This window comes from Tyto alba, unplaced genomic scaffold (assembly GCF_018691265.1).
Source record: "Tyto alba isolate M040663 unplaced genomic scaffold, T.alba_DEE_v4.0 Super-Scaffold_1, whole genome shotgun sequence".
Lineage (NCBI taxonomy): Eukaryota > Metazoa > Chordata > Aves > Strigiformes > Tytonidae > Tyto > Tyto alba.
Genome location: NW_024881261.1, coordinates 36,423,292 through 36,450,362, shown reverse-complemented (window position 1 = coordinate 36,450,362; position 27,071 = coordinate 36,423,292). Strand labels below are relative to the sequence as shown.

General features: G+C 37.6%; 1 protein-coding gene across 2 annotated transcripts; it reads left to right on the top strand.

Moving 5' to 3' along the window:
• The first annotated feature begins 66 nt into the window (after positions 1 to 66).
• On the top strand, positions 67 to 20,703 carry PBLD (phenazine biosynthesis like protein domain containing). 2 transcript variants are annotated; one of them, XM_032994592.2, is made up of 9 exons: positions 67 to 343; positions 2,974 to 3,073; positions 7,607 to 7,705; positions 8,234 to 8,343; positions 8,492 to 8,521; positions 9,033 to 9,121; positions 10,272 to 10,450; positions 12,686 to 12,748; positions 18,384 to 20,703. In XM_032994592.2, the coding sequence occupies exons 2-9, from the start codon at positions 3,013 to 3,015 to the stop codon at positions 18,494 to 18,496; spliced, it is 744 nt and encodes a 247-aa protein (XP_032850483.2). In that variant the 5' UTR covers positions 67 to 343; positions 2,974 to 3,012; the 3' UTR covers positions 18,497 to 20,703. The 2 variants fall into 2 exon arrangements, with proteins under 2 accessions (XP_032850483.2, XP_032850482.2); XM_032994591.2 differs by having other exon boundaries at positions 67 to 643.
• The last annotated feature ends 6,368 nt before the right edge of the window (positions 20,704 to 27,071 follow it).

Genomic DNA, 27,071 nt, shown 5'->3' with positions numbered 1-27,071 from the left:
GACGCGGGCTGGGCGGCCGCCGTGCGCATGCGCGCCGCCGGGAAGAGGCGGAGAGGGCGCATGTGCGGCGCGGCGTTTCCCGCCTAGTCTTCTCCCAACCCCGGGCTGAGGGGGGCGCGCGCGCGCGGGGGAGCGCCGGTTTGGCGCTAAGCGGGTGGGGAGCTCGCGCCCGGGAAGCCGCCTCGCGCCCGGCTCCGTCCCTCCCTCGGGGCTCCCTCCGTCCCCGCCTCAGGGCGCTCGGCTCCCTCAGCCTGCGCTGGGCTGGGCTGGGGAGGGAGGATGGTGAACGTCGCAGGGGCCCTTAGGGCGTTCTGGAGCTGGTAGCGAGCGGCGCAAGAAGGAGGTTAAAAATATTTTTTTTTTAAATCGGTGCTGAGCGCTGAGTTGGAAGAAGGCTTGAGTCCTTGTGGGGTGCTCGGAAGTGACGGGATGAGGGGGCCGCTGGCTCCTCCTGCAGTCAGGGAAACATTAACTTGGAGCGCTGCTGTCATTTGGGGGCCAAAGAGGTTAGAAAGTACCTTGCAGAAAACAGCTTACGACTAAATAGGCGCAAACGACAATGCAAATTCCAGTTTTTACGGTTGATGCATTTACAAACCGGCCGTTTTCTGGGAATCCTGCGGCAGTTTGTCTGCTTGAAAATGTAAGTTAAAAAAAAACAAACCCAAAACTTTTATGAGGGACTGCAGTGGTATTTGCCATTCTGTACTTGGCCTGGGCACTCAGCACTGGATTAGACTTTGGTTCCTTTACTCGGGAGTTCTGCTGGTAAGGGTTTGCTGTTGCCCCAGAATAGAGAGAAATTAGCAGAACAATACTTTTTTTTTAAATTTATTGCCCCCCCCCCCCCATCAAAACGATTTCATACAAGACATGCATAGTATTTTTTGGGGGGTGGTGTGTGTGAGTTAATTTTTTCTTTTTGAGGAGGATAGTGGTTTTATTCTAACGGTTAAGTCAAAAAGAAACGGCTTAGTTTCTTAAACCAGTGCATTCAGAATTAAATCTCCGAGAGGAAATGCAATAACATGGAATGCGTACTCAGTAGTTCTTGAATTAAGTGTTAAAGTGTGTTTTTTGGTATGTGTTTTTTTCTCTATGGAAGGGATGAGGGTCAGTACAGACTTGTGTCTGAGTCTTTCATGGTTAGTGTGTCATGTTCAGCTTTAGCCAAGTTTAAACAGTTTATTGCTTCAAAGTTGCACAGTAGTTTTAGCACAATTGACAGTAGTCACCCTTCTTCTCATCAGGGTGTTCTGAACAGTTGGTACTAATTGGTACACTTGACAATTTCTACCAAGACTTAATTACTAAACTGGATTAGAAATTTATAGGCCTTATGTTATTTGGATGGTAACACTTGATGAAAATTGTGAGTATGAAAATGTACGTAGAGCAGTCAATGGCAATAGCTTGTATTGACAATATGAATCCTTTCGAATTGTTCCTAAGCTTATCTGCATCTCATACAACATAGCCCATTTACCAGATCAGCTAAAGTTATGCCAGAACATGTCACCTCAGAGGTGGTTTTGGCCCCTTAAAATCTAAATACTCCCTTCCAGAATGAACTTACTTTAAAACTATGAACTTATAATTGCATTTTTATATTAATTTTCCTTTATTACATTAATATATTGTGAGGGCAACTTATTTGCATGTTGCCTTTGGAGTGCTGAGGTTTAAAGGTTTTTTCTCCAGGCCCTTGGGCTAAAGGCTTTAGTGTCAAGGTTGAAGCTGGGATTCAGTTAAAGCAGAGATCCTGATTCATAATTTTATTCTAATCTCCAAGAAAGTACAGTGCAGCTAGAAGCAATGTTTCTGTTCTCTGGTCCCTTCAGAATCTCAGCAGGTGCTTTATAAAAATGGTTGGGAATAATGTCAGAATGGCAAAACAAGCCTCTCCTGTGTTTCAGAAGTGCCACAGGATGGCAGTATTTCAATAAAGTTCTATTATTTTTAATAACATTTTGGTTGGTCTTTGTTCTGGTTTAGTATCTTCTTAGTATCTATTTGACAGTCAGCTATTTTTCTATTGAGAGATTCTTATTACTTTATATGAGGAAACAACATTCTAACTTTTTAGAATTCAATCTGCACGTACAGGTCTATTGCATCAGAAATAGTTTCCAAACTGTGGTATGGGATCATTGGCTGAAAAGAATTAAAGTTATTAAGGGAAACGAATAAAGTTAGCAGGGCAAGTTGCAAATTTTTATCTCTCAGAGGTTGAACCTGACCAGGTGCGCTCAGAGCTTCCATTTCTCTTTCAGTACTTTAAAGACCAGATTCTCAAACCTGGCCAGTCAGCATAATGGTGGGGAAAGAGCAATGGAACAAGGGTGAGGTAGAATTTTACACAATCGCTTCAGCTCCTGTTCCTGAGATCAATGTTCACTGGCTTAAAACTGCAGGCAGGCAAATCAGAATGTAGTGGGCTCTAGCATTTTTGGGTTTCGGTTTGTCTCCTCTCAGCTTCTTCTGACTTTAGCATATTGTTCCTGTTGTTCAAAGAGTACTGTCGAGGGTGCTGATCAGCCATCTTGGTTGTTGCCTGAGCCATTACTACATACCTCTTGCTGGCATGCATTTTTTCAGAGTTGTAAAAAGAAAGATATAGTTATTTTTAGATTATGTTAATAATGACTTCTCAGTGTGGCTTTAATGATGACTTTAAACAAAGATTTGTGTTCATGGAAAGACTGAGTTTAGTTTTTTTGGTGATTTTATTTTCCACGTAGTCTAAGAATTTGTAAACTAATAGGACAGGTATTAGAAATTTTTATGTATCACAATGATTAAACTAGTTATCCCACTTTACGCTTAAAGCTTTTTTTACTCTCAGAAAGTATTTTGAACTAAAAATGAATCTATGTTTTATTATAAGAGAAAATGAAATGACTGTATTTGACAGAAAGTTTGATTCTGCATTTTTTGGCCTGCTTTTAATGGGATTTTTTGTTTCATCATTAGGGCTTGGATGAAGATTTGCACCAAAAAATCGCAACAGAAATGAACCTTTCAGAAACTGCTTTCATCAGAAAACTGCACCCTGGAGATGACTTTAGCACAGGTGAGTGGTTCTCTTTACCCACCAAAATCTCTTACAGGGGAATAGGAAGACACTGCAGGTGTATTTATAAAGAATGGGGCTAATTTGTAAGACAGCCAAAGCAAAATCTTGGACTTGTGATGTATCTTACTCAAGATAATTTGCCTGTGGATTCTTTAAAGTATTTGTGCTGCATATCAAATTCATTTTACAACATGCAAACGTTTCTTATTCATAAATTAGACCATTTATTTTAGTGCCTTTTATTAAATAGGCAAATTGCATATAGAAAATCTCCTAAAAATGCTATGTGAAGCTTCTTCAATTAATACTTCTATTACTACTCATAATCTCCTGAGATAATTTCTTATTATGCAAGCAGAAGAATAGAGACAGAATGTGCTTATTCCATATGCACAAGACTGCAAAGTGAGTATAATCTGGTTTGGCTGTTCAGAAAATCATCACTGGGGTAGCTGTAAGGCATTACCTGAGTTTGTCACAAAATATCATTAGCTGTCTGTGGAGCCAATACTGAAAAATGCAGGTTTCCAACAAAACTGGGAAATCTGAAGTTGCCCAGAACAAACGCTGCTCATTTGATTGGTTTGAGTGGAGGGACTTCACTGGTGTTCTCTGGTGGGGCATGTATATATGATGGGAGGGGAAACGGAGAGACACTAGGCAAAGATAGAAAACAGGAGACAAATACAAAGTCCAGTCAGAATCGCTTTGTGGATTAGTTTTCAGCTGAATCAGTTTGCTGAATCTGCTCACTTTGCAGTTGTGTGATGGCATGAGCCAAGGGGCTGGAACCTCACTAGCCTGGAGTTAGATTCCAGGCTCAGGTGTTGTGTTGGCATGCCCTCGCTTTGATACGACATAGTGGAAGAGAGAGGTAAACAGCTTTGGGGTTGGTTATTGGCTCTCTGTGCTGGGTTTGTGTGTGTGGTGTGGTTTTTGGTAGCGGGCAAGGGGGCTACAGTGGTGGCCCCTGTGAGAGGCTTCTCAAAGCTCCCCCGGCTCCAAGTTGCACCCGACTCTGCCAAGGGTTGAGCCAATCAGTGACAGTGGCTGCGCCTCTGTGATAATGTGTTTAAAAAGGGATACCTGGGAGGAGGAGTGGGTGTTGTAAGGAGATCACCTCAGCAAACACAGAGGTCAGTGGGAGAAAGGAGAAGGTGATGGGGAGGGATGTGTGTGTGTGCTGGTGCACCCCCTCCCCTTGCAGCCCATGGTGAGGTGGCAGGGCTGCCCCCCCCTGCCACCCATGGGGACCCACGGTGGAGCAGAGGCCGACCTGTGGCTTGTGGAGGAGCCCACACCGGGACAGGCATCTGTGCCCGAAGGTGGCAGGGACTCTGTGGGAAGAAGTCCCTGCTGTTGTAGTTTGGCACTGGGAGGAGAGCAACATGGGGGGTGTCCCACACCCGGGCAGCTCAGGGAGAGCTGCAGCCCCTGGGAGGGACTCCTGTCAGAGGAAGCTGGTGCAGGACTGTCTCCCGTGAGAGGGGAACCACACGGAACAGGGGAAGAATGCTGGAGTGTCCCCCACCACCACCCCGAGGAGAAAGAAGTGGCAGCACTGACTGCACCCCCCCATTCCCTGCCCCTGCGCTGCTGGGGGGCAGGAGGTAGATGGGGAGTGAAGCTGAGCCTGGGAAGAAGGGAGGGGTGGGGGGAAGGTGTTCTCAAGATGTGGTAATGCTTCTCACTGTCCTACTCTCTTAAGTGTTGTTATTGTTAGTGTCTGAATTAAATTTATGTTCTTTTTTCTTCCTCTAATGAGTCTTTTGCCTGTGACTTGTAATGGGTGAGTCATCCCTCCCTGTACTTATCTCAATTTCTGAGCTTTTTGCTTTATTTTCTCCTTTCCAATGCTGGGAGGGAAGGGGTGAGTGAGCGGCTGTGTGGTACTCAGTTGCCTTCTGAGCTCAAATCACAACACTGTCTGAAAGAGGCCCTAGGACAGTATGCAGAGAAACTGTTGTTTATCATTTGATTGTTTGTTCGGGGAGTGGAATTTTGTACAGTCTCTGTAACTAAAGAGGAATTTCTTAAAGTAACTATCATTGCTTACTCCTATTGTTAATAAATTGATATTTGTTTTGGGGTTAAACCAATTGATTGAATCAAGTTGTGATAATACTTTTCATTTTTCATGTTAGCATTTTTCATGTTAACGCCTTGCTAGTATGCTTAATACATCTGTTTATTTTCAAGTCATCCATATCTAACACCATATAAAATGCCAGCTTCTTTCTCACTCAAAAGGTGCTTTTGATATTAATGGGAGTAAAGTTTGTGATGTCAGACCCAAGCAGCTGCCAAAGAGAGGCACAATTTTTTCAGAGGAATTTAGTCACTGATCTGCACCTGAGGATGTGTGTATTTGAGGGATGGTGGGAGAAAGAGGAGACCAGGAACATCAGAATGTCATTGATGAGATTATCATCTGCTTCTGGAACATTAATTGGTGTTGTAAGGGCTCCTAGACAAAGAGTATGTTTTTGCAGGAGTGTTTGTGATCAGTGCATTTGATTTAACTTTATTTTTTAAAAATTCTACATTAATTTAGGGATACATTAATTTGTGAGACTACAAAATGTCTTCTCTGTCTGAGTACAGCTGTATGTCTCATGCGTCCAGGCAGATGTTCTGGGTCACAGGGCTTGTCTGTCTCCAGTCAGTCATGGCTGACTCCATTTCCTCCTGCTTTCAGCCACAGTTTCCACTTGGGGGAGTGCATTAACGCCACAGGGCAGGCTCACAGCTGGGTTCTGTGCCTCCCCTGTCTTGGAGGGCTTCTCTGCTGTGGCCATTAGTTTCACCTACTAGGTTTTGTTAGGATTCTATTTGTTTTCATTAGGGAGGGGACTGAGTTTAATGCACTGTTTTTTCACAAGGGCAATGAAAAAACTTGCTTGGGGTTTTTTTAAGTATCGTTTGCTTCTTTTGCACCTTTTAGTTGTGTTAGTATGGTAATTACTAATTTGAAATATATTTTCATAAGTATTATCTTAAATGTCATGGTGCAAGAACTCTGCAAAAGCCAGAGGTAACCAAGTATAGTGCACTTGGGTTCCAATTTTTTTGGAATAACAAACAGAAATAAGTTTCCTAGTGAAATTAAGGGTAAGCATACATTAGAGGCTTTTACCAGACTTGACTGATGGTTTAAGCAAAATAAGTTGTAACAGGCCTAGCTCCCATACAGGTTCCATTATACCAACAAAACTATCTTTAGCCCCTAAACCCGCCTGCAGTTGTATTGAGTTTATGACTATGTCTTTGCAGGTTTCCATAATATACAAGGCCACGGAGGCTTTATCTTCTAAAATTCTCTGCTTTATTCCAGATTGCCACAAAAATCACCACTAGCAAGTATACCTATGATTAATAAAGTGAATCTATCTATCTATCCATGATAAATTATTATCAGTGATCAGTCGCACAGAGGAATCAATAATAGCAGCAAGAAGTATATATATAATATTACAGGTTACTACAAACATATCACTAGTCAATAATCAAACTTACCAATAATGTAACAGTAGATATTCTTATGGTAGATGACTTATATGTAGATATATGGTACCAAGCTCATTAAATGGATTCCAGAAGGGAGGACAAACAGATCCCAGAAAGGGACACAGCCATCCCAGGAGTGAGAGGAGAAACCAAACCAAGGTCAGAAGAGAGCTGAGTGAGTGACTGGTAAAATAACAGGCTCACACCTAAAAGATGGTCTCTGTCATGGAGTTTGGAGTCATCCATGTGTCCCCGAGAAGGGTCCATGATCTTGAAAGTTCTTGCAGACCTCTTGAGGAAAGGGAAAAAAATACGTAGCGCAGGAAGTTCTCAGAGAGAGAAGCTCCATTTTTGGTAAGAATTAAGTAATTTTTGTATTGTAGAGACATAAGAGAATGTAGGACAGCATCACTCCAAGAAGCCAATAGATGCTGTTATTTTCTGTTTTTCACCTGGAACAGCCAATAGATGATGATGTTTTCTACTCTCTCAGACCAGTTTTTATTTTTCTAGTCTGTTTTCCTGTTCCTTCAGTTAGAAAAGCCAGTGGTGGTTACCGATTCTTACTTTCTTGGGCTGTTTTCCCCTTTTTCCAGACTATTTTTCACCTTTTCAGGTGATAGGTTGCTGTTACAGTTTGTTGGTTTTGTGCTTGCCGATGGTATCTTGGCACGTTGCGGGTTTCTAGCTACCCAGCAGCACTTCAGAGGTGCCACCTGGGCTTCTCAAGGATGTTTCTGGTTCCCAGGCTGGCGGGCTTTTCTACTCTGCAGCGCCTTTGCTCTCCTAACAAAGTAGCTTTCCTCTGTTAGTAGTACACTCCTGTTGTTGACCTGACTCAAAAGCAATAGCTATTCTGAAAATCACTACAAAATAGGTTGCTAAAAGTGTGTTTAAGACCAAGACTGATTATAGTATGCATTTTGAATAACTGAAATGTCATTGCTCTGTATAAATTTTTGAGATCAATTGAAGAAAAAGACTTCTTCCACTTAATAACACTAAATAAACTTTATTTTCAAGGTTCCTCCTTTGGACTCAGATGGTTCACCCCAACCAATGAAGTTCCTCTCTGTGGTCATGCTACGCTTGCAGCAGCTGCTGTGTTGTTTCACATCCAAAGTATGTTTACAAGCCATTTATTACAATAACATTTCAGAAAATGTACTTCTAATTAAGATATCTATTTTCTACAGCAAAGGCAATTAAATATTCAGAACATTTAGAGAATGCATATGGAGATACCTTAGGTATTGTCTGTTACAACTGCTCTGTAATTAAATGTTGTAGTCTGATGCCTACACTTGGATTTCAGTACTCTACTATTACTCTTGTTTAAGAAAAGTGCTAAATATGCGAATGTCATCTGTTAGAGGTACAGTAGAATTTGGTGAATAGGGAATATTTCTGTTAAAAGGAAACTCCCATTCATTCTAGGGATGTGCAGGAAAGATTCACTGGCAACCGCTGTGTTTATTGTTCTTAGCAGATTGAATTAGTTGGGAGTTTTGTCTCAGAATACAGGTTTACTGTAGTTACTATATTTTAGCTGCATAACTAACTTTTTCTGAATATACTGAGCTACTCTAAGAGCTATAATAATTTAGATTCAAATTCTTATGTTTAATGATGTTGCCATATTCTCTCTAGAAAACACAAATTCAGTTCTCACATTTGTGACTCTGAGTGGGGAATTAAAAGCCAGACAAGTGGAAGATCATATTGTCCTCGATTTACCACTTTACTTAACCTACCCACAGGTCAGTCAAAATTTTATTATTTAAGGCTTTCAAGAAAAGTATCTGTTTACGTCTGTATGTGTATGTAAGTATATCTGTCTTTCTATTACTGGATAGATACATACATATGTATGTTCTGTTTTTTACAATTTTTTTTTTTTTTCTTCAGGTACTTCGGGAAGTAGAAGAGTTAATAAAGGTAAAAAAAAATAATCTGTATGTGGTCTTCGAAGCACATTTATAACAGCTATACTTATTTTTCTATATGAAAATGGCTGAAAAGTGGCGACATGGAATTGCTTCGTGTACTAAACTTCACAGGTCTGAGTCATGCAGCTCAGGAAGTGGAATTCTCCAAAATGCTGCAGTAGAACTTTTGTCTCCCACTACCATTGACTGGAGTGCCAGTATTTATTTCAGTGGTGTTTTCAGCCTATTATATGCATGTGAGGACAATCTAGCGTCCTTGCGCTCTTCAGGTCCCTGAATTTCTTTCCAAATTGGCATATACAGAGCTCTTGACACCAGCCATTTCCGTTCATGCACTTAGTGCCTTTACGTTTCTTGCTTGCATGTACTTCAGAGCTGCATGAAACACTTTGCACAAGCCCTGTTCTAGCAGGGATTTTGTTCTACAAAAATTTTAAGGAAATAATATTTCGTATTCAAATGACAATGCTTTTCGTTGTCTCCTTTCACTTTTCCACCAGGTAGCCATTGGTGACATGGTTGTTCAAGATCTTCGTTATTCTCCTGACACAAAGAAACTCTTAGTCCGCCTCAGTGATGCTTATGAAAGGTGTCTTATACTTTTTTTTTTTTTTAAATCAAGTGTGCAGAAATTGAGTCTGATTGTTTAACTTCTATTCCTTACATACTAGGCTCTTCTATCTAGTTTTAAAACAGGTGGAGATACAAACCTCTCAGTTTAAATTCTTGTGTTAAATAGTTACTTTATCTTCTAAGGTGAGCTTATTGAACCTGCAGAGATGAATAAGATCAGTCTGAAATCTTTCTCCAAGGCAAGGTGGTATAGAAAACAGTTTTAATGATGGTGTATTTTTGCCATCCGAGTAAAAAAATGATCCAGTAACCTAGCAGGAAATCAGGAGTCTTGCTTCTCAAATGAAGAAGTAATAGTTGCATAGCTGTAGAGGTCCGCTTAGTGAGACAGGGCACATTGACAGAATGCCATGGGTTCTTCTTCCCATTTGACTATAATCAGCTTACACATACTTAACATCATCATAAGTAGCTTTATAGAGGAAATTCCACTTCAAATTATCCCAAAGTATTTGTTAAACTCAGAGAGCTGAATTTCCTTGTTAAATCAAGTATGATTTGGATACATGTTGCTGAAACACAATTTCTTTAATCAGGCTAAATTACTATTATTTTCACTTGAAATTTGGCTTAACTACTGTTTCAAGATTGAGCTAGTGGGGAGGTGGAAATATCGTCAGCTGAGTACTTACTACTTTTTCAAACTATTTTGTAGGGAGGTATCGGCAACTTCACAGACTTGAGACTGTTGTAGAGTGCTTTAGAATCTGAATGGTGTTAGTTGTTTGCTTGCTCTGAAAGAAGGAGTGGTGCTTGCTGCTTGCGTTCTGTAATGATGAAATACTTCTTTCAATGATTAAAATGTTGAAACAGAAGTGTGCTCTTTTTTAGCTAATATTCCATGATGCTCTGTTTACAGAAATAAGCAGGAAATGTGTGGCTTAAACTTTCTTCTCTGCTTACTCAGGGTGTATTATATTCAGGGTAGTCTTCTGTCAGATGACATTGGGAGGGCAATGCTAGGAATCTTGCTTCCTTTAACATTGTACTGTGGCTGTTTTGGGATTGTAGAGAAAAAGATTTTGTAGTTCTATGTTTCTTTTTAATACTTAAATTCATGTAAAATGAAGAATATTGGCTATTAAAATTCTGTCATTATATTCAAGGTCTGTGCTGGAGGAACTGCAAGTGAGCGCACAACGCTTTTTGTCAGCTGAAAGGACAGGAAAGGTGAAAGAACTCATACTGACTCTTAAGGGAAATTCCAGTGGAAAACATAAAGGCCATGATTTTTACTCCAGATATTTTGCACCTTGGTACGGAGTTCTGGAAGACCCTGTCACAGGTATGTGTTTTTTGTGATAAGTGACTCTTACTCGTTTCAGTTCAATTAAAAGCTTCTTAATAAATTTCATTAGTCTGGTCTTGTACTTTGAGGTCTTGCTTATAAATTACCATTTTTATATAGACAGCAGGAGTGTGCTCATTAAACTGAAAACTTTCATGACTGATGCCAACTCCTTCAGATAAAATCAGCTTCTGTTGTGGTTTGAGCCTACTCAGCAGCTAAATGCCACACAGCCGCTCACCCACCCTCCCCCCACTTGGGAATGGGGAGGGAATCGGAGGGGCAAAGGGGGACTCATGGGTTGAGGTAAAAACAGTTTAATAATAGTAACAGAATAATACACTGACAGCAGTATCAGCAGGTAATGTACAATACAGCTGCTCACCGCCTGACACCTGCCTGCTCCCGGCCAGCAATCCCCAACACAAAAGCCCCACAGCCACGCTCCCAGAAGTGGCAGCCTCTCCTGGCGCTCTCCTGCCTTTATATAGTGAGCGTAATGTCACGTGACACAGACTATCGGCCAATCCGAGCCCAGCCCTCCAGCTGTGCTCCCCCTGCCCCCGCACACAGGTGAGGGCACTGGGACCTGGGGAGCCCCTGGGGTCTCGGGGTGCTGCAGCACTCCTCCCGCTGCCAAAACAAACAGGAACTCTAGTCCAGCCCCAACCAGGACAGCTTCTTGCTGTCATCAGGCCTGATATTCCTGGGTCTCTTTCAGATCTTTTTCCTGAAGTATTCCAATTGGAGAAAAGTAAGAGACTAATTTGGTATTGAATGGTTGTTGCAGTAGAAGTTCATAGCCACTTCTGTGGGTGTTCTGTATTTTTTTTGTTGTACTTTAGCTGAGATCTCCTCTGGTTTCATGACACTTACTGTGGATTTTCTCAGGCCTAGGAATAATACGAACTCTGCTAGTTGTATTTTTAGGGGCATTTAACAGGCTAGTTTTCTGCCTGTTCCTTTTATGTTCCACTCAGTAGGTGTGATGATGATTGCTGCAGAATGGTGTTACATGCTTAGGTACCAGTTAATCACAGGCTAATTATTGGGCAGCTGAGAAGTTACTCAAAAATGCTCATTAAAAGTTTTGCTCAGTAAAGAGAAAACTTCCTTTGTTGGAATAGTGGTAGTTATTCAGCACTCCTAGCAGCAAGAAAGGTTTACAAAGAAATACAAGTCATGTATGTCAGTTATTTCTTAAGCTTTCAGTCCAGTTTTCCAGATAAAGTCATGGACAGAGTCTGGTACACATATCTAATCCCAGAACTCATTCCTTAGGATTTCTGGGAAGACTAGTATTGGTATGTAGGAAAAGCTAGAAGTTTCCTGAATTCCTGAGATTTTTCTGGGCTTCTTATAGCTCACTGTTTTTTGTCTTCCATCTTTAAGTGTTGTTTCTCTTACAGAAACAAATTTTATTGTATAGCTGAAGTATATTTTTAACAGTGTTGTGGCTTTGTATTATATTTATTTTGTAATGATTTCTTAATAATGGTACATGTCCTGGTGCCTTTGAGCCCTGATAATTATAGTTACTTCACAGCAGGATTTCCAGCAGAGTGTCTTTGCCCCTAGCTGCTAATGTAGACTGAAGCCGCGTGTCTAGCTATGATTCTGAGAAGTCATCCTAAGTTTTTAAGCCATCTGTTGATCAGGAAACAAGAAATTGGTTTTTTAGTTTTCATGAAGCTGTGGTGAGACCTTAAAGATCAACTTGAGTTATATCCTGATACTTAACAGCATTCAAGACTGAAAAGAAGCCTGAGATTTTGTTGTGAAAACTGTTAGGAGAGGAAATACTTTTGTTTTACACAGTGACTTCTATCTACCTGTTCTTATTCTTAAAAAATATCCCAAATCCTATTCAGATTTTTGATGGGTAGCTGTTCATGTTTCATTGAATAACATCATGTTGAGAGGAATAATATTTTGAATTTAATGTTTTGAGATTCTGTAAATAGGAAACCAATTTGTGGCTAATCTTGAAGCCCTTGCCTCGGCAGAGTTTCTGTTGAAGCCAGAGGATGAGGAAGTAATACTTCTTTGTCATAAATAAATTAAATATTAAAGCCTTAAGATCTGTCTGCTGTGAAAACTCTTAGGTGTTTTTGCCCTAAAAACGTGTGGCACTTGATTTGTTTACAGCATTTACATTTTGAATGTGCTTGCTCTATAATTTCATAACATTTCTCATTTAATTCTCTGCTTTGTTTTCCAATTTCTTTTAAGGATCTGCCCATGCTGTTTTAAGCAGCTACTGGTCAGAGCAGCTGGGGAAGAAAGAAATGCTTGGTAAGAGAAACTTTTCTTGCAGAACTGCCCATTTATGTAAAAGCTACTCACTAAAAAATAAAAAGTTATATTATTATTACATTCCACGCTGTAGCAATAACTCCTTATCCATTTTCTCAATATGAATAGAACATTATGTAATATTTTGTGTGTGAGGTAATCTTTAAGAAATTGCTTTCTTTCCCACCCTCCAACATGACATATCATGCCTGCAGGAGGTTTGAAGTAGCCGTTTCTGGATTGTAACTCTCTGCAGGTAGTTTTTGATCTTGTCATTTGGATTTTAGTAGTCATGACTTCTCATCATAATTGAAGCCTGGTGAACTTTGGATGATGTTGGTTTTGTGTTTTAATTGAATTTTACTTGATTACTTGGTCTTTATGGCTTGAATTTTGGGTATTGGGAAAAGGTATTGGTATTTTCAGACATGATGTGTACTTATCAGTATGATTTGGTAAGTGTATTCCTTTCTCTCGTGTATTAAGATGAGACTGATAGTCATATGGTTTCTGCCTGATTTTGGAATTTTCTTGAGAATTACTCCAGATTAATCCCTTCAGTGAGTTCTTTAGGAAACTTAGGGTTTAGAATAGCTAGTGTTATTATAGGTAGATAAGAAGAGGTGATGTATTTTTAACATTCAGATTCTACATATGTAATATGCTTTATGGTACATTTTTTTTCTGGTTTTGGATACATCTGTGTTTAGGTATGAAGATCAGTTTTCCTTAGGATGATGATCTTTTACATTGTAGCAAGGAAGGAAATAAGAAAGAATAGTCACTGACGAATTTGACTGGCCTTAAATATATAAGAATGGGAACAAGATACCAGGACACTGGCAAATTTTATTTGTTTGTGATTTTATTTGCAGTCTTACTTTGAAATGATCAAGCCTTAAAGGAATTTGAGATCGCTGGACCTCTGAAGTCAAGGAACAGATTTATTAGTATTCTTTCAATTGATGAGATGTGCCTGTTAGCTCATGTATTTGTCGTTAAGCAAGAAACTGAAGAACTTGGTGGAAAAAAACAAGAGAAACTGTTAATACATGACAAGAGTAGATAAAGAGGCATTGGGTGTCTGTTTGCTTCTCATGTTGCTAGTGCTTTGCCAGGGAATGGAAGAACAACAGAAGCAATACAAAATACTATAGTCCCTATCTGGTTCCTGAGACAGGGGCAGGGGATTACAATTCTTTCATGTACCTGACAACAATTAAGTTCTTGACAACATTTAGTTTAGAGCAGAGATTAGACCCTTAATCTAATAAGATTCCTTGTCCATAAAAGTAAACACTTTCCCAAACAAACAGCTTCCTTGAATATCAGCCTTCCTATATTTGGTCGAATGAATCTCAAAATGGATTTTCTTGAGAATGATAAGCTTTTTAAAAGATCTGTTTGTGCTCCATAGCTCAGTATGGTAATCCACAACGACTGAGATGTCCTCCATTGTGGATTGAAGGAAAAGGTTTAGCATTCTGTTCTGAAGATCTCATATTTGCATTAGCATCACACAAATCTATAATATTTTCCTTACTGTTGGAGGGGGGAAATCCTAACATATTTTCTGAAGAGGATAAACTGTCTTTGGTAATGCATCCTTATGGACTAGCTGTTTCTCAGAAGATTCAGACATTTTTGGATGTTTGTGTGGAATTTGAAACTCTTCCGTGCCATCTATAGACACTGCTTCTTTAAGTAATCAGACAGAAATTCTGACTGTATTTTTGGATGATACTTTCTGGCTGTTTTGAGTTTTCATGTATTTTGCATGTACCGTGCCATTTCCTTTTTTAGAGAAACTATCTCAGGCAGCAAAGATAGATTTTTTTTTTTTTATTTTTTTTTTAATTTTTCTTTCATGCATATATGTCCTCAAACTCCTTTTGTGGTAGAAATCGTATTAACCAGGTTTAAATAGAACAAGTTAATTTGACATCTGATCAATGTGTGGTCTTTACATGTGTTTGAGAAGTAACTTTTCCTTACATGCACATGACTGAGGGGTATTGAATTGTGCTGGGGAAAATTCTATTAGTAATGAGATTATTTGGCAAAGATGGCTGGCAATCAAGAAGATTCCATATCACTAAAGATTAATAGATGCAAGCATCTTTTGACTTTTTAGGAACCTTTGCAGTAGCTTCTGTAATATCCGATACCTTTTATTGAAAGTATAAAGGAAGATTTTCTTCTGCAAAATGAAAGATCTGTTAGTTCCAAAATAGATCAGATATGAAATAATATAAAAATGAAGAACATTAAATCTATTGTCAGATCTCTCTGGGTATTGTGACCTCCAGGAGAAAGTCAGTGGCATCTTTGCTGAAATATCAGACATAATTTCCTGGTTTGGGGTCCTTTTCCTACTTTTATTAAACCAAATTGTCAAACAACCACCACCTCCATGAGCTACAAAGAGAATTTTCCAGTTTATGATCTTTCTTGAAACTATCTACATATGCTTGAATTTTAAGATGCGGGTTGAATCAGAATTCAGTATCAGTCCTTGCTTTTTTTATATATTTATATATTTTAAATATTTATTTATTTTTAGATACAGGGCTACAGCTTGATATATCCTCACTATCAAGAATCTAGTATTTAGTATTTAAAAAAATATAATCTCTCATATCAGATAAATAGACTTTCATAATTGCTAATGAATGCAGTACTTAGCAACTGTCTCTGTATCCAGCCCTTGACATAGTTTTCACATTTCTAAGATAACATTTATGATGGTGCTTAGGGAAACCGATATATTCAAACAGATTATAGAGGACTTTCCAAATTACTGTGAAGAAAAGGAGCTGTATCCAGGACGATTTTTAATCTCAGGTGAAGCTTTCTGTACTGGTTTACTTTAGACAACCGTATTGATTTATGGGGAAATTTTGGTTCTTGTTACTGTTTAACTTCTCAGATTCCTTCACAGTACAGAACAGGTTTATAGCATTTGAATTTTTTTTTTTTTTTTTTTTTTTTTGGCTGGAGGGGTTGGGGGTGGAGAGAGGAAAAAAATCAACCAGCAGCCAAAACTCAAACCTTGCTTTGATAACTGTAAGATCACAGTTTCACAAATCTTGCCAGTGTTTCTTTCAATACAAAGTCTGCCTCATCTTCTAACTTTACAGTCTCCTCACTTTTTTATTTTGGTGTGAAGAAGTTGTTTTATTAAGATAGAATAAATTTACTTGTATTTAAGTTTTTCCTAATTTGTATTCTCATGAAGGGTTTTACAGAGTTGTAATTTCAGCTTTCATCTTTCCCAGGTAACCTCAACATATAGATTGACCACATCAGATTTATACACAAGTGTAACATTTCTGACAAAGGAGAGGTGTTTCCCTCCATCAATCACCAGATTTATCTGCCTTCTTTCTTAGAATAAAAATGATCTTGGAGACCCTAACTTCACTTAAGTTAAGGAATAAGTGCTTCTTTCATCGTCCCTTTTTATAGCATTTAGAAATTTGACCAAAATAATAGTGATTTCTAAAAATAGATATTTTTACAAGAGGGGCAGTTGTTCCTGAGTTGATACCATTAAGATGACGTCATGAAGAAAATCCATTACTCCTCAAATTCTGTAAACAATGGTAATTTATATACATCTAGGTTGATAAGAAGCTCCTCAAAACAACAGGATAATATTAGTACAAGGCCATTGCTGCCTTGTGAATGCAGGGATGCATGATTCCATGAATCTGTGTTATCAGCATGCTCAATCTCATAGTCCTTGTACCTACTCTTAAACTTTCCTCTGTCTCAGGTTAATAACAGAAGAATTCAGGGCACTGTGAATTCAGCTGTTCTATGTTATTTCTACAGATCAGCATGTACATACTTGGTTTTATATAAAATATGTATAAAAAGTGTATGTAATATGAGATACTCCTAGTAAATTCAGGCATGGAACGGATGTACAATGACTTTGTGATCCAAAAAGTGAATGCACATCAGAGATGCTTGAAGGTCTCTGGTGACATGGCTCTTAAATGAAATCCTCTAGTTATTGAAATGTTCCATGCAGAGCTGTTTACTTTCAGACATAGTATGAAATATCAGTGTGCTTCTGTGTGAGAGAAGGAGAATATCAAGTATTATTTTCATACAAGCTTGGGTAAAATTTTCTTTTATGGATTTTTTTTTTTTCCTCCTACTTTGGAGGTTTCTTTAAAAATAAAATAGAATGGACCGGTATCAAAACAGTCTCAGTAATCCTGCCATGAAACAGGCAGCACTGTTTCCACATTTAAAGAAAGAAAAAAAACCCCAGCCACCCTCTGAAAATCAGAAATAATTAATCTCTTTTATTTAAATCTGCTATCACGAGGGAGTGGGAGAGTTTAGCTGTGTATCCACACTTGGCAATAATAATTGATCAAATTTAACACGGTGTGCATCTTTAAGAGTCCGAAATAGTCAACTGAAGGCATTACTCCATACAAAGATGTTGTTCTGACAAGTTAAAAACAATAACCGATGATTCTGTAAGTGGAAAAGGACAGAAAGTATCAATATCTATCTTCATATAGTTCCTGTTTCCACTGTTTTGGAGTGCTTGCTTTGTCTGAGAATCTAATATCCTGTTACAAGGAAGAGCTTTCTTGTCAGCTGTGGCTGAGGAATTGTTTTAAAGCATACAATATATATGCCATCTGTATATGTACTCTGTTGGGATCTGAATACAATTTCTACCCGCTTTACAAATTGTGGGTTTGGGAGGAAAAACATTTTCTTAAGATTTGAACGAATTTTTCAGTAGTTGGAAGTTCATTGAGTAAGGAGACCACGAACTTTAATGCCTCTTCATCCATTTACAGCCTTTTACAAAACCAGCACTCTGTGAAACTCAAACCTTTGCTAAATGCCATCTGAACCAGATCATTTTCTGATCAAGTAGTTGTGCAACTGAAGTTGGACTACTGAAACAAGTTGACAGACTCAACATGCTAAGTGAGCATTATTGTCCTACCTGTATATTACTAAACGGTTCTGGCAAAAGTTTAGTTCTGCAATTATTTGCAAGTGAAAGGCTATTTCTACTCCAATGTTACCCAGCTGTATTACATTATATATTCAGGATTATATAAATCAATATCTGTTCCTGTCTGTGTAAGAATTTGGTCTCAGTTTATGACAGCTGAAGCAACATCTATGTTTCTTTGTAGACTTTCTCCATGGCCTGCTTGAGCTTTATTTACCCATTAGCCAAACACATTCTTTGAACGTTATACCTCCTTCAGATGTTCAGTACCAATAAAGTGGTTCTTTCTTGCATGGATAATACTTGGTGTTCTTCATTCTTACCTACAGAAACTGTCTGCCCCATGAGTGGGAGAATTAAAGACCTCTTTAGATATACAAAGGAAACTTGGTTGGCTACATCACAGGAAACTTTCCTTCACTACTTGTATTAACCAGCATTTTTGTCAGGCTCAGTAGACATGTTCTAGTCTGACACACACCCTCAGCTAATCATCTCTAAAGACAATTCATCCAGAGTGTCCCTGGTGCTGCTTGCTTTCTGGAGACAGAGGCCTCATTTCTCGGAGTTTTCAGGGATTTAAAAATAATTTGTGACAGATACTAGTTTTTTTAACTGTGGATTCTTCTTTCCATTTAGCTTTTCAATGTTCCCGCCGTGGAGGAGAGTTGAGGATTTCACTGCGTAATGATGGAAGAGTTGACATTGCGGGGAAAATTGCTATTGTATTAAGAGGAAACCTGACTTTTTGAAGAAATTGACGCTAATCTCCCACACCTTCAAACTGTTCATATTAAGCTGATTATATCTTCGCTCTAGGCAGTGAATCACCATGGTCCTCAAAAGTCTTTGATTACTTACTGTCCGTTTTTAAAAATTGCTCGACAATGCTCACTTCTAATCTTGAAGATCCTTGGTATTGTTATCTTCACTTTCATCTTGCCACTTCACATGAACACTGACCTCAGAAAACATCCAAGGACAGCTGTCTTGTTTTTCTGCTGTTAAATGATTCTGTTCTTTATTTCCAAATTTGGTGTTAAAAGCAATTCCTGCTTCCCAGATTGAATTGTAAACTTTTACGATTGATAAAATAATCAACCTTTTTTCATATTCAGTAATTTTCCATGAAATATGACTAACAGTCCTTTTTTTTTTTTTTAAATATCTTTTCTCTGACATATATTGAAATGATGCTGATAAGTTAATTAATTAACTTGAATTAAAATATGAAAAAATATAAAGAGTTTAGAAATGAGCTTTATGGTTCTCTTTTATGAACATTATTTTTCTAAGATGAATGATATTGCAGTGGCCCGTAGTACTGCTGCTTAGCTAATATTTTTAATTAAAGTTTTAGCAGAGGGATTTAAGAGATTGACATAAGGACATAAAAATGATTAAAATCTGAAAGAAAACTTTATAGGTTACAGCAATGTTATGTACTTTTCAAAGACTGAAGATTTGCTCATAAAGTTTCTTCTGTAGTTTTCTTCATGAAGTGTACTGATTCAGATTTTGTCACTTTCTCTTTTAGTGTTCTTGTCATTCTCTTGATTTATTAGGAATATTGAACTGTGTCAGTTACTCTAGCTAAAACTCTGGTTTCCCTTTCAAATGAGTTGTTTCCTAAGCTTTGCTTTAGTTCTTTGCAGCATTTCAGGATGAATTATTTTAAACTCAGATACATTTTCATCCTGTGGGAACAGCTGGATGTCAGCCCCTCATAAATTATGAGGAACTTAGTTGTGCCAAGTTTCCCTGTTTCCACTTACTTTGAATTCTACCATAACTTGTAACTTACATCTTACTTAAGTCCGGGTAGCTGGAGGCAGGTAACAGTGTGAGAATCCTAGAATTCATTTGAAAGTTTCTAGCTCCTGCAGCTACACAGAACATATGGAAAATATGATTTAAATGCACTGCTAGCTGGCAAGCAAAAGGAATTTTCAGATGGAAATGCATGTTGTTTTTCCCTGTTCAGTCTTGAAGTTCATGGACCTGAAATGTGGTTTATAAACATGAACTCATCATCAGAGGCAAGACATGGCTATGGAGCCAGCTTAACGGCAATGTTGCGATGGCATATTTAGTAGCTGCCTTGACCTTGCCTTCTCACAAAGCAAATTGATCACTTTCTGACTGGTGACCTGAACCTTCTTGAGGAGCAGTACTGCAGGCTTGTTTTGCTGCATTTGCTACTTCCTACTGGCTTATGTAAAGAGTGAATCTGGCCCATAATCCCGAGATTCTTTGGAAAAAAAAAAATCAAACCTTCCTTAAGAATATAAATGAACTAAAGAAGCAATTATTCACCCATCCACATTTAACAAATAGACAGTACAATTATTTTTTTACTCAGGGGGACTAATGAACAAAGCCCAGTAAATTTTAAATATACTTGCTATCTAAATTTCCTGACCAAACCAGTATCTCTACTGCTTAATGAATTTTTTTTTAGTAGTTTATTGCTACTTTGTCCCTATTTCTGCTCAGGATAGAAAAATCACCAGAGCTCAGGTGGGAAACTATGCAGTAATGTGTTTGTAATCAACAGATTAGTTAATCAGCCATGATTTATTAATGATGAATTAATTATACCTGATTGTGCAGTTCTGCTGCCTAAATGGAGCTTTAAAGGGGTTATTTTATTAATCATCATTGTGCTAATTGCAGACACTTACAGAAGGATTGCTAATTAAACATGCAACCATATGCAAAACAAGCAAGGCTGCTGAGAGTGGCAAGAAAAAGAGCACTCATTTTCTGAGTAGCAACTTTATTCTCGTGAAATATTGTGTAGTTGACCTGCTGATCCTAATTACTCACTAAGATTTATTTTAATACATTGCACATTTTTGGTCAACAGTAAAGGAAAATAATTGTTGTGACAAATTTTGTCCATCTTTCCTACTGCAAAAAATAGGTTGGGTAAACTTCAAATAAAATTTAGAATTTGTGTGGCCTTGTTTCATTCTTTCACGTGAAGGATTTACCTGTTGGCTTTATTAGCTGTATATAGTTAATCTAATTTAACTATCTTAACTTTGAGCGAGATCCCGAATGCTAAGTTACCTTAGCACCAAATGAAACATCTGATTTCACTTGAAATGAGGATTCAGACTTAAAATTGCACAAATTTCACATCAGGAGAGAGAGGAACACATTGATGTTTTACTAAGTTAATTTCCAAAAGCCAAAGTCATCACTGAAAATGTGGAAAGGAAACAGTACTTAAAGGTAGAATTCTCTGAAGAGACTACTATAATTTAAATAAACGTTAGTGCCATGTGATCTTCAACTGATGCAGCAAAATTTTTAGGTCCTTCTAATGCTAAATTAAATCTTTGAGTGCTATAGAATTTCATGCAGATTTTATCATCATGGTCTTTCTCTGAACTGTTATTTTAATGAAGGTTGCTAGGCCTCATTAATTGAAAAAACTTTTGTTCAAGAGCGAATTTTCTGGAACTGCCTGTATAATATTACAATTATTAGCGTAGAAGTTTGGAATTTAATGTTTCTCTAAGAAAACAGTTAACTTGCATTGTTTGGATTAAAATGTTGAATCAAAAGTTAAAGTAAGTGAAGATACTGAGTGGGAGGTTGGAAAATGTAGTGTCTCTTTGTTTAGTGTTTCTGATGCAGAGGATCCCTGGAGGTATTTAAAAGACATGTAGATGTGGTGCTTAGGGTCATGGTTTAGCAGGGGAATTGGCAGTGCTGGGTTTACAGTTGGACTCGATGATCCTAAAGGTCTTTTCTAACCTAAATGATTTTATGATTTGCAGAACTGTTTTCTGTTGGTCTCTCAATTAAGACTGTAGCATAGGGTTGTGTTGAACCAAGAGCAAATTATGTGAAGAGAAAATACAATGCCAAAAATTCCTGTGTGCTTGAGAGTTATTTATTGTGATAGTGTTCAACAGAAGGCCATTAAGTTACAGGCCACGATAAGTTTCGAGTAAATCTGTGGCTAGATCCAACAGCTGAGACATGAAAATTTAAGTGCACGTTTGCTCATTTTACTTCCTTGGTGTGTGTCTCTGCAGAGGCATAGCTGATGTAGGGCTCTGGAAGAAAGCACATAACCATGAGGAAGGAAGCAAGATAAGAAAAATTGAATGGCAGAAACCATCTAAGTTTGTTGCTGTGGAATTTAGCGTACAGATAAAAGGGATGAAAAGAAAATGAGAAGTCGTTTTTTTTATTAAAAAAGCCATTTAACAGATTTGCTTAAAGGATTCGTGAATATACTTTGCAATTTTGTGTTACCTAGATGAGACTAGACAGAAAACATATATTGAAAAGTTATCAAAATTGGGAAATTTTGCAAAAGGTGGAAATAGAAGATTTCATGAATGTCTACACATCAGGAGGTCGTGGAAGGGAGCCATGTGTTTCATAAGGGATAGGAAGGGAAATTAGCAACAGATGAGGCAGTTATTTGTGGGAAAGGAAAACTTTCTTTGTCTCTGTATTCATGAGAGTGACAAGGAAACATGCCAGGAACAGAGGGAACCTTCCCAGAGTTAATAAAAGGAAACTAAATGAGAATTAAGAGTGATGCTTGATCAGGTAAAAATTAAATTAGTTTCAATTAAAAACTGAAAAATTTGCCAGTTAAGCGGTTTGATTCAGACTTACAATTTTTTTTTTTTTTTTTTCCCAGAGGAGTAGCTCTGTCTTTACAGTAATTACTAGGCTTAAACAAAAGGACAGAACAAGGGCTTTTTCTAAGTTGCTGAGTCACTGCCCTCCTTTTATTTCCTAAAATTTACTACAAACTATAATTAAAAATTTTCAAAAGAATGAGAAAGTAGTATAACAAAACCCAATACATGACCAGATAGTTGAAAAGAGTGACAATTTTTTTACTGGAGGTCAGTTTTAGGCTAAGACCTTTAGTTTAGTCTTAACATCTAAAGCAGAATACGAAAAAAATAAACATTTATAATTCTGTTGGTTTCTTTAGTAAGGGGTTCACTTTGACTTGTGTTTTTGCCCCACTGATTGGCAAAGGAGGACATTCCTTGGTTTTTAATGTCATAAATCACATAAGCCTGTTTTATCCACTTTCCAGTGTCCTGTGGCTTTTTTTGGTGATACACCCAAACCAAGAAACCATTTTCCCATGCATAATTTTTGTCCTGTTAAGAATTACTGGGTAGATTAAATACATTAAGCAAACCCAAGAAAAATTCTCAAGAACATTTCTAGAATTGCGAAGAGTGCATCAAGGAGATGAAATAGATTTGTGAGGAGCAGGAAGAGGAGAAGGAGGTGTAATGCCTGTGTAGAGGCTCTGTGATATGTTAGCACAGTTAAAACACTCAAGGGCATGTCCCCAGTTGAAGTTAATGATGCAAAGACACTTTGTATGGTATGGTAGTCAGGTTCAGTGATGTTGGGCTAGAGAAGAGATTATGTAGATTTTAGTAGAGCTGGAGCAGAGTATGTGGTGCAGCAAAGCCAGGAACCTGAATTTGAGTTGAGTTGTATTCTGTGCTGACCTTTTACTATGCTTTGGATCCAAACCAAAGAGGGATTACCACAGTGCCCATCCCACCAAGCTCAATTCAGGTGGGAAATTCCAGCTGGAATTCTTGAATTTTTATTTTGTTTCAGAAAGCCTCCTTTCTTCATAAATATTTATGGCTGTAAACAGAAATAAATTACAATCTGAACAACTGTGATAATTTCAGTCACCCATACTCAGAAAGAAATGCTTTCTTTCTGAATAAAATAATTCTGTTTTAAAAACAGTCTTTTGGACTTTCATATCTTTATGTGTAGCAGCTTTCTGAAGCTATTTCCGATTGATTTAAATATTTAACACCACAGCCTCTATTCTTACCTGTGTTTTTAAGGAGTATGGTTACTACAACTTTCAGACACCTTTCAGCAGTTAATAGTTAATAGCAACAATAAACAAAGTACCCTCTTAATAACAAACTGCAGGCACTTTCTCAATAAAGTTACAATTTCAGCAGAAAAAAAAATGTAGATTAAAAGGAAACACCTGCTCCTGTAAATTACTATGCTGCAGGTACCAACCCAGGAGACTCTGCAGATGGTTCTGTATTTGCAAACCTGACCTCAGCACCCCTTCATCAATCTCTGACTGATTGATTCTCTCCGAAGTAGAACACGCCATATCCCAAGGTACTAGAAGACACCTTTGAATTAGTCCCAGTCAGAATACCAATTAATTGGTACTTCTGTTTAATTTTGGAAGTTCTTAACAAAGGACTCAGTTGTCTCATCAAGCACTAGCACTGACTAAAAGGTGCTACAGTAAGAGTTCCAGGAAGAGCTCCAAAGGGAATTGTATTTCAGGAGGTGTAGCCTTTGCTAGACTTCCCTGATGACTGGGAGTGTGGATTAAGTTGTGCTATGCCCTGAGATTTTGAGATGGATAAAAAGAAGCTGGCATCTTGATCCTTAAAATGGTGCAGTATGAATTCATCACTTCAGTTAGCCTTCCTTGCCAGCCAAGAAGAAGTAGAAGAGAGATTATAAATTCTGTATGTTCATTTTCTCTCCTCGACTGTTTTCAGGAATCTTACTTCTCTTATTGAGACCTGAAAGTGATTATGCTGGTCTTTTCTGAACTAGGACAATTTTTCTCACGTTTCTTCCAATACGTACCTATGCAATAGGTACAATATACTGAGAGCAATCTACTCAATAGATCGTTTTTCTTTGTGGAAGGATACATTAACACCCTTTCTAGAAAACAACCCTTCTGGAAAAATAGATACGAGCTTGTGTTCCCTGTTGAGTCATACATTTTCCTATTTTGTCATGCATGCTCCTCAAAATTCAGTGGAAGACAGAGTGATACATTTTGAGCTTCAGTGATATGAGTGAAGTATTTGGGTTTATTTCCTCTTCACTGAGCACTTAGAATTTTACAGCTTCTTTATTCTCTGAATGCCTGAGATGCATGAATGGCTTCCACTTACCTTAAAGAAGATACTTCCCCTAAAGAAAAAGATTTAGAGAATAAGGTAAATTTATCTGCATGCAGTTTGTCAGAATTCTTTGTAATTTCAGACTCTTACTGGATGGCTGTCTTGGATTGTTAGGTAACTTTGGTAGTCTTTTCTGCATTTCATAGATGCATATCTATAATGTCATCATCTAGTCTGATGACCTGAATGCGTCGCAGACAGTAATATTGCACAAAGCAATCTGTGCACTGAAGCCCATACTTTGTTATTTAGGTATAGTAGGAAGACAGCCAAATTTAATATAAAAAAGTAAGTTTATGAAGAATCTATAATATTCCTTGGTAAAATATTCTGTGTTTCCAGTTCATGGTTTTCAAACTTTGTTCTCCAGATACTGGATCTTTTTTATGGGTTGGTCTGTTAGATTAAATAGTCTTTGCTGTAGAACTTGTGTTCTTGACTTTTTGATGCTGTAGAACTCAGGTAGGAAGTTTTCCTGGTCTTTGACTCTAAAAGGATCCCTAATTCTTTAAACTGGTAGCGCATTTATTCAATGCACATTTTTCAGTGAGACTGAATTACAAAAATATTACTATGCTCAGACACTTTTTTTTTAGGCTGTAAGGAAAACCAGAGTAATACATACCTTTTTGCTTCTCAATAGTATATGAACCAGCTGTCATAGAAATATAGTTGCCTTACTACATTTTTTGCATTAGGAATTAAGGTCTGTGAGTAATTGTTGACATAAACCACAATGTATGCAATTAAATAAGCAAGATTGTGACATTTATTGTGTATATCTAAAAGGAAACCCATTTAGCAGAAGAGGCTGAATATATTGCTGTAAAAAGCTTTTAATTTGAAATTTCCACTGTGATATTAAGTCTGAGAGAACTTCCCCATTCTCAAGTTTGGGTAATTCAAGAGAAGATTCCAGTAAAATCAGATAGAATGCTGTCATTTGAGATTCTAAATCTCTGAAATAATAAGGAATGAAATGAAACAACTAGCTTCACGGGAGAAAAAACAAACAACAAGCTTTTTGATACCAAATATTCATTCAGTCCTTTTTCTAGATACCTTGGTTGAAGTGAGATTTGTGCTCTTCTAGTCATGGTTTATCACTTTTTATTCTCATATACCTAATGGGAAACATTGCCGTTTGTGCATTCTAAATCCAGCATTATATATTAGCAATCACTACATTAAGTGTTTCTTTATTCAAAATCAGCTTTACTAGTAGCTTTCAGAATATACCTGTCACATCTAATTCATTATAGTTTGGAAATGCTACACGTGGGAAATTTGAAAATCTGAAACATCAAATGTTACCGTGTGCCTAACTAGAACATCTTAATCTTTTAGAATTGCATTTCTTTTGATGGAGAAACCTCTGTGGCGTCCTGCTGTCCATTTGGACAAAAGAGCAGATGTGTTATGTGCATGTGCGCTCATCTGTCTTTGGCAGGATGCAAACCAGTATAGCTACAAAAGTTCCTAGTTAATTTGGGAAGCATTAATTACAACATCAACCCTTACAGTTAATAATGTAAACTTTTACTTAAACTGAGTGTGGATTACTTTGCATAACAGTTTAATTCTAAAGTAAAAATCTAATGGTAAAGTCCTATAAAAAAATGAGTGAGATTATATATGTTTTTTGTATGTGCTTGTATTTATATACATGTATCAATTTGTTTTAAGGTTTCCTTTTCTTTTATCCATACATTTGATCCTTGCCATTTTTTCATTAAGTTTCAAATTTCAGCAAGTAAAGGTAACCTTATTGTAAAGGTTTTTTTAAAAAGTAGGTAAAAACGTGCTTACGGAAAACATCAAGATTTAACACATGCCCTCCCAGAGAAGGTGAATGCTGTGCTTTCATTAAACAAGTCACTTCCTCGTTCACACTAACAGCATTATGAACTGAGGTCCTGGATGTCCAAAATTTACAGCTGTTTTTAACTTTGGACACCCGATTAGTCCCATTAACTGCACTAGGATTACATAAACACGTGAAGTTAAGCATGTATGTGAAATTAGTATATAAAACAGCTAATTGGAATTCTCATTTTCTTTACTAACAGGATTTTTGTGGGGCATTTCTTCACTTAACATTCTAAACCATGTTCATGGCATATTTACATGATAACTCTTATACATTACTAAAAGAAAATAAGTTAATTCTGCAGCAGTGTATTTTAAAATATGGTATACCCTTATGGACATACAATCTTTAAAATGCCACGAGAAAGGCTTTTTAATTTACAGAACTGAGTACATTAAGTGTGAATAATATATATCAAAAGCATTTGATCTGTTATTTAAAGAATTTAGCTGGTTTCTGTAAATATATATTATTCTGTAT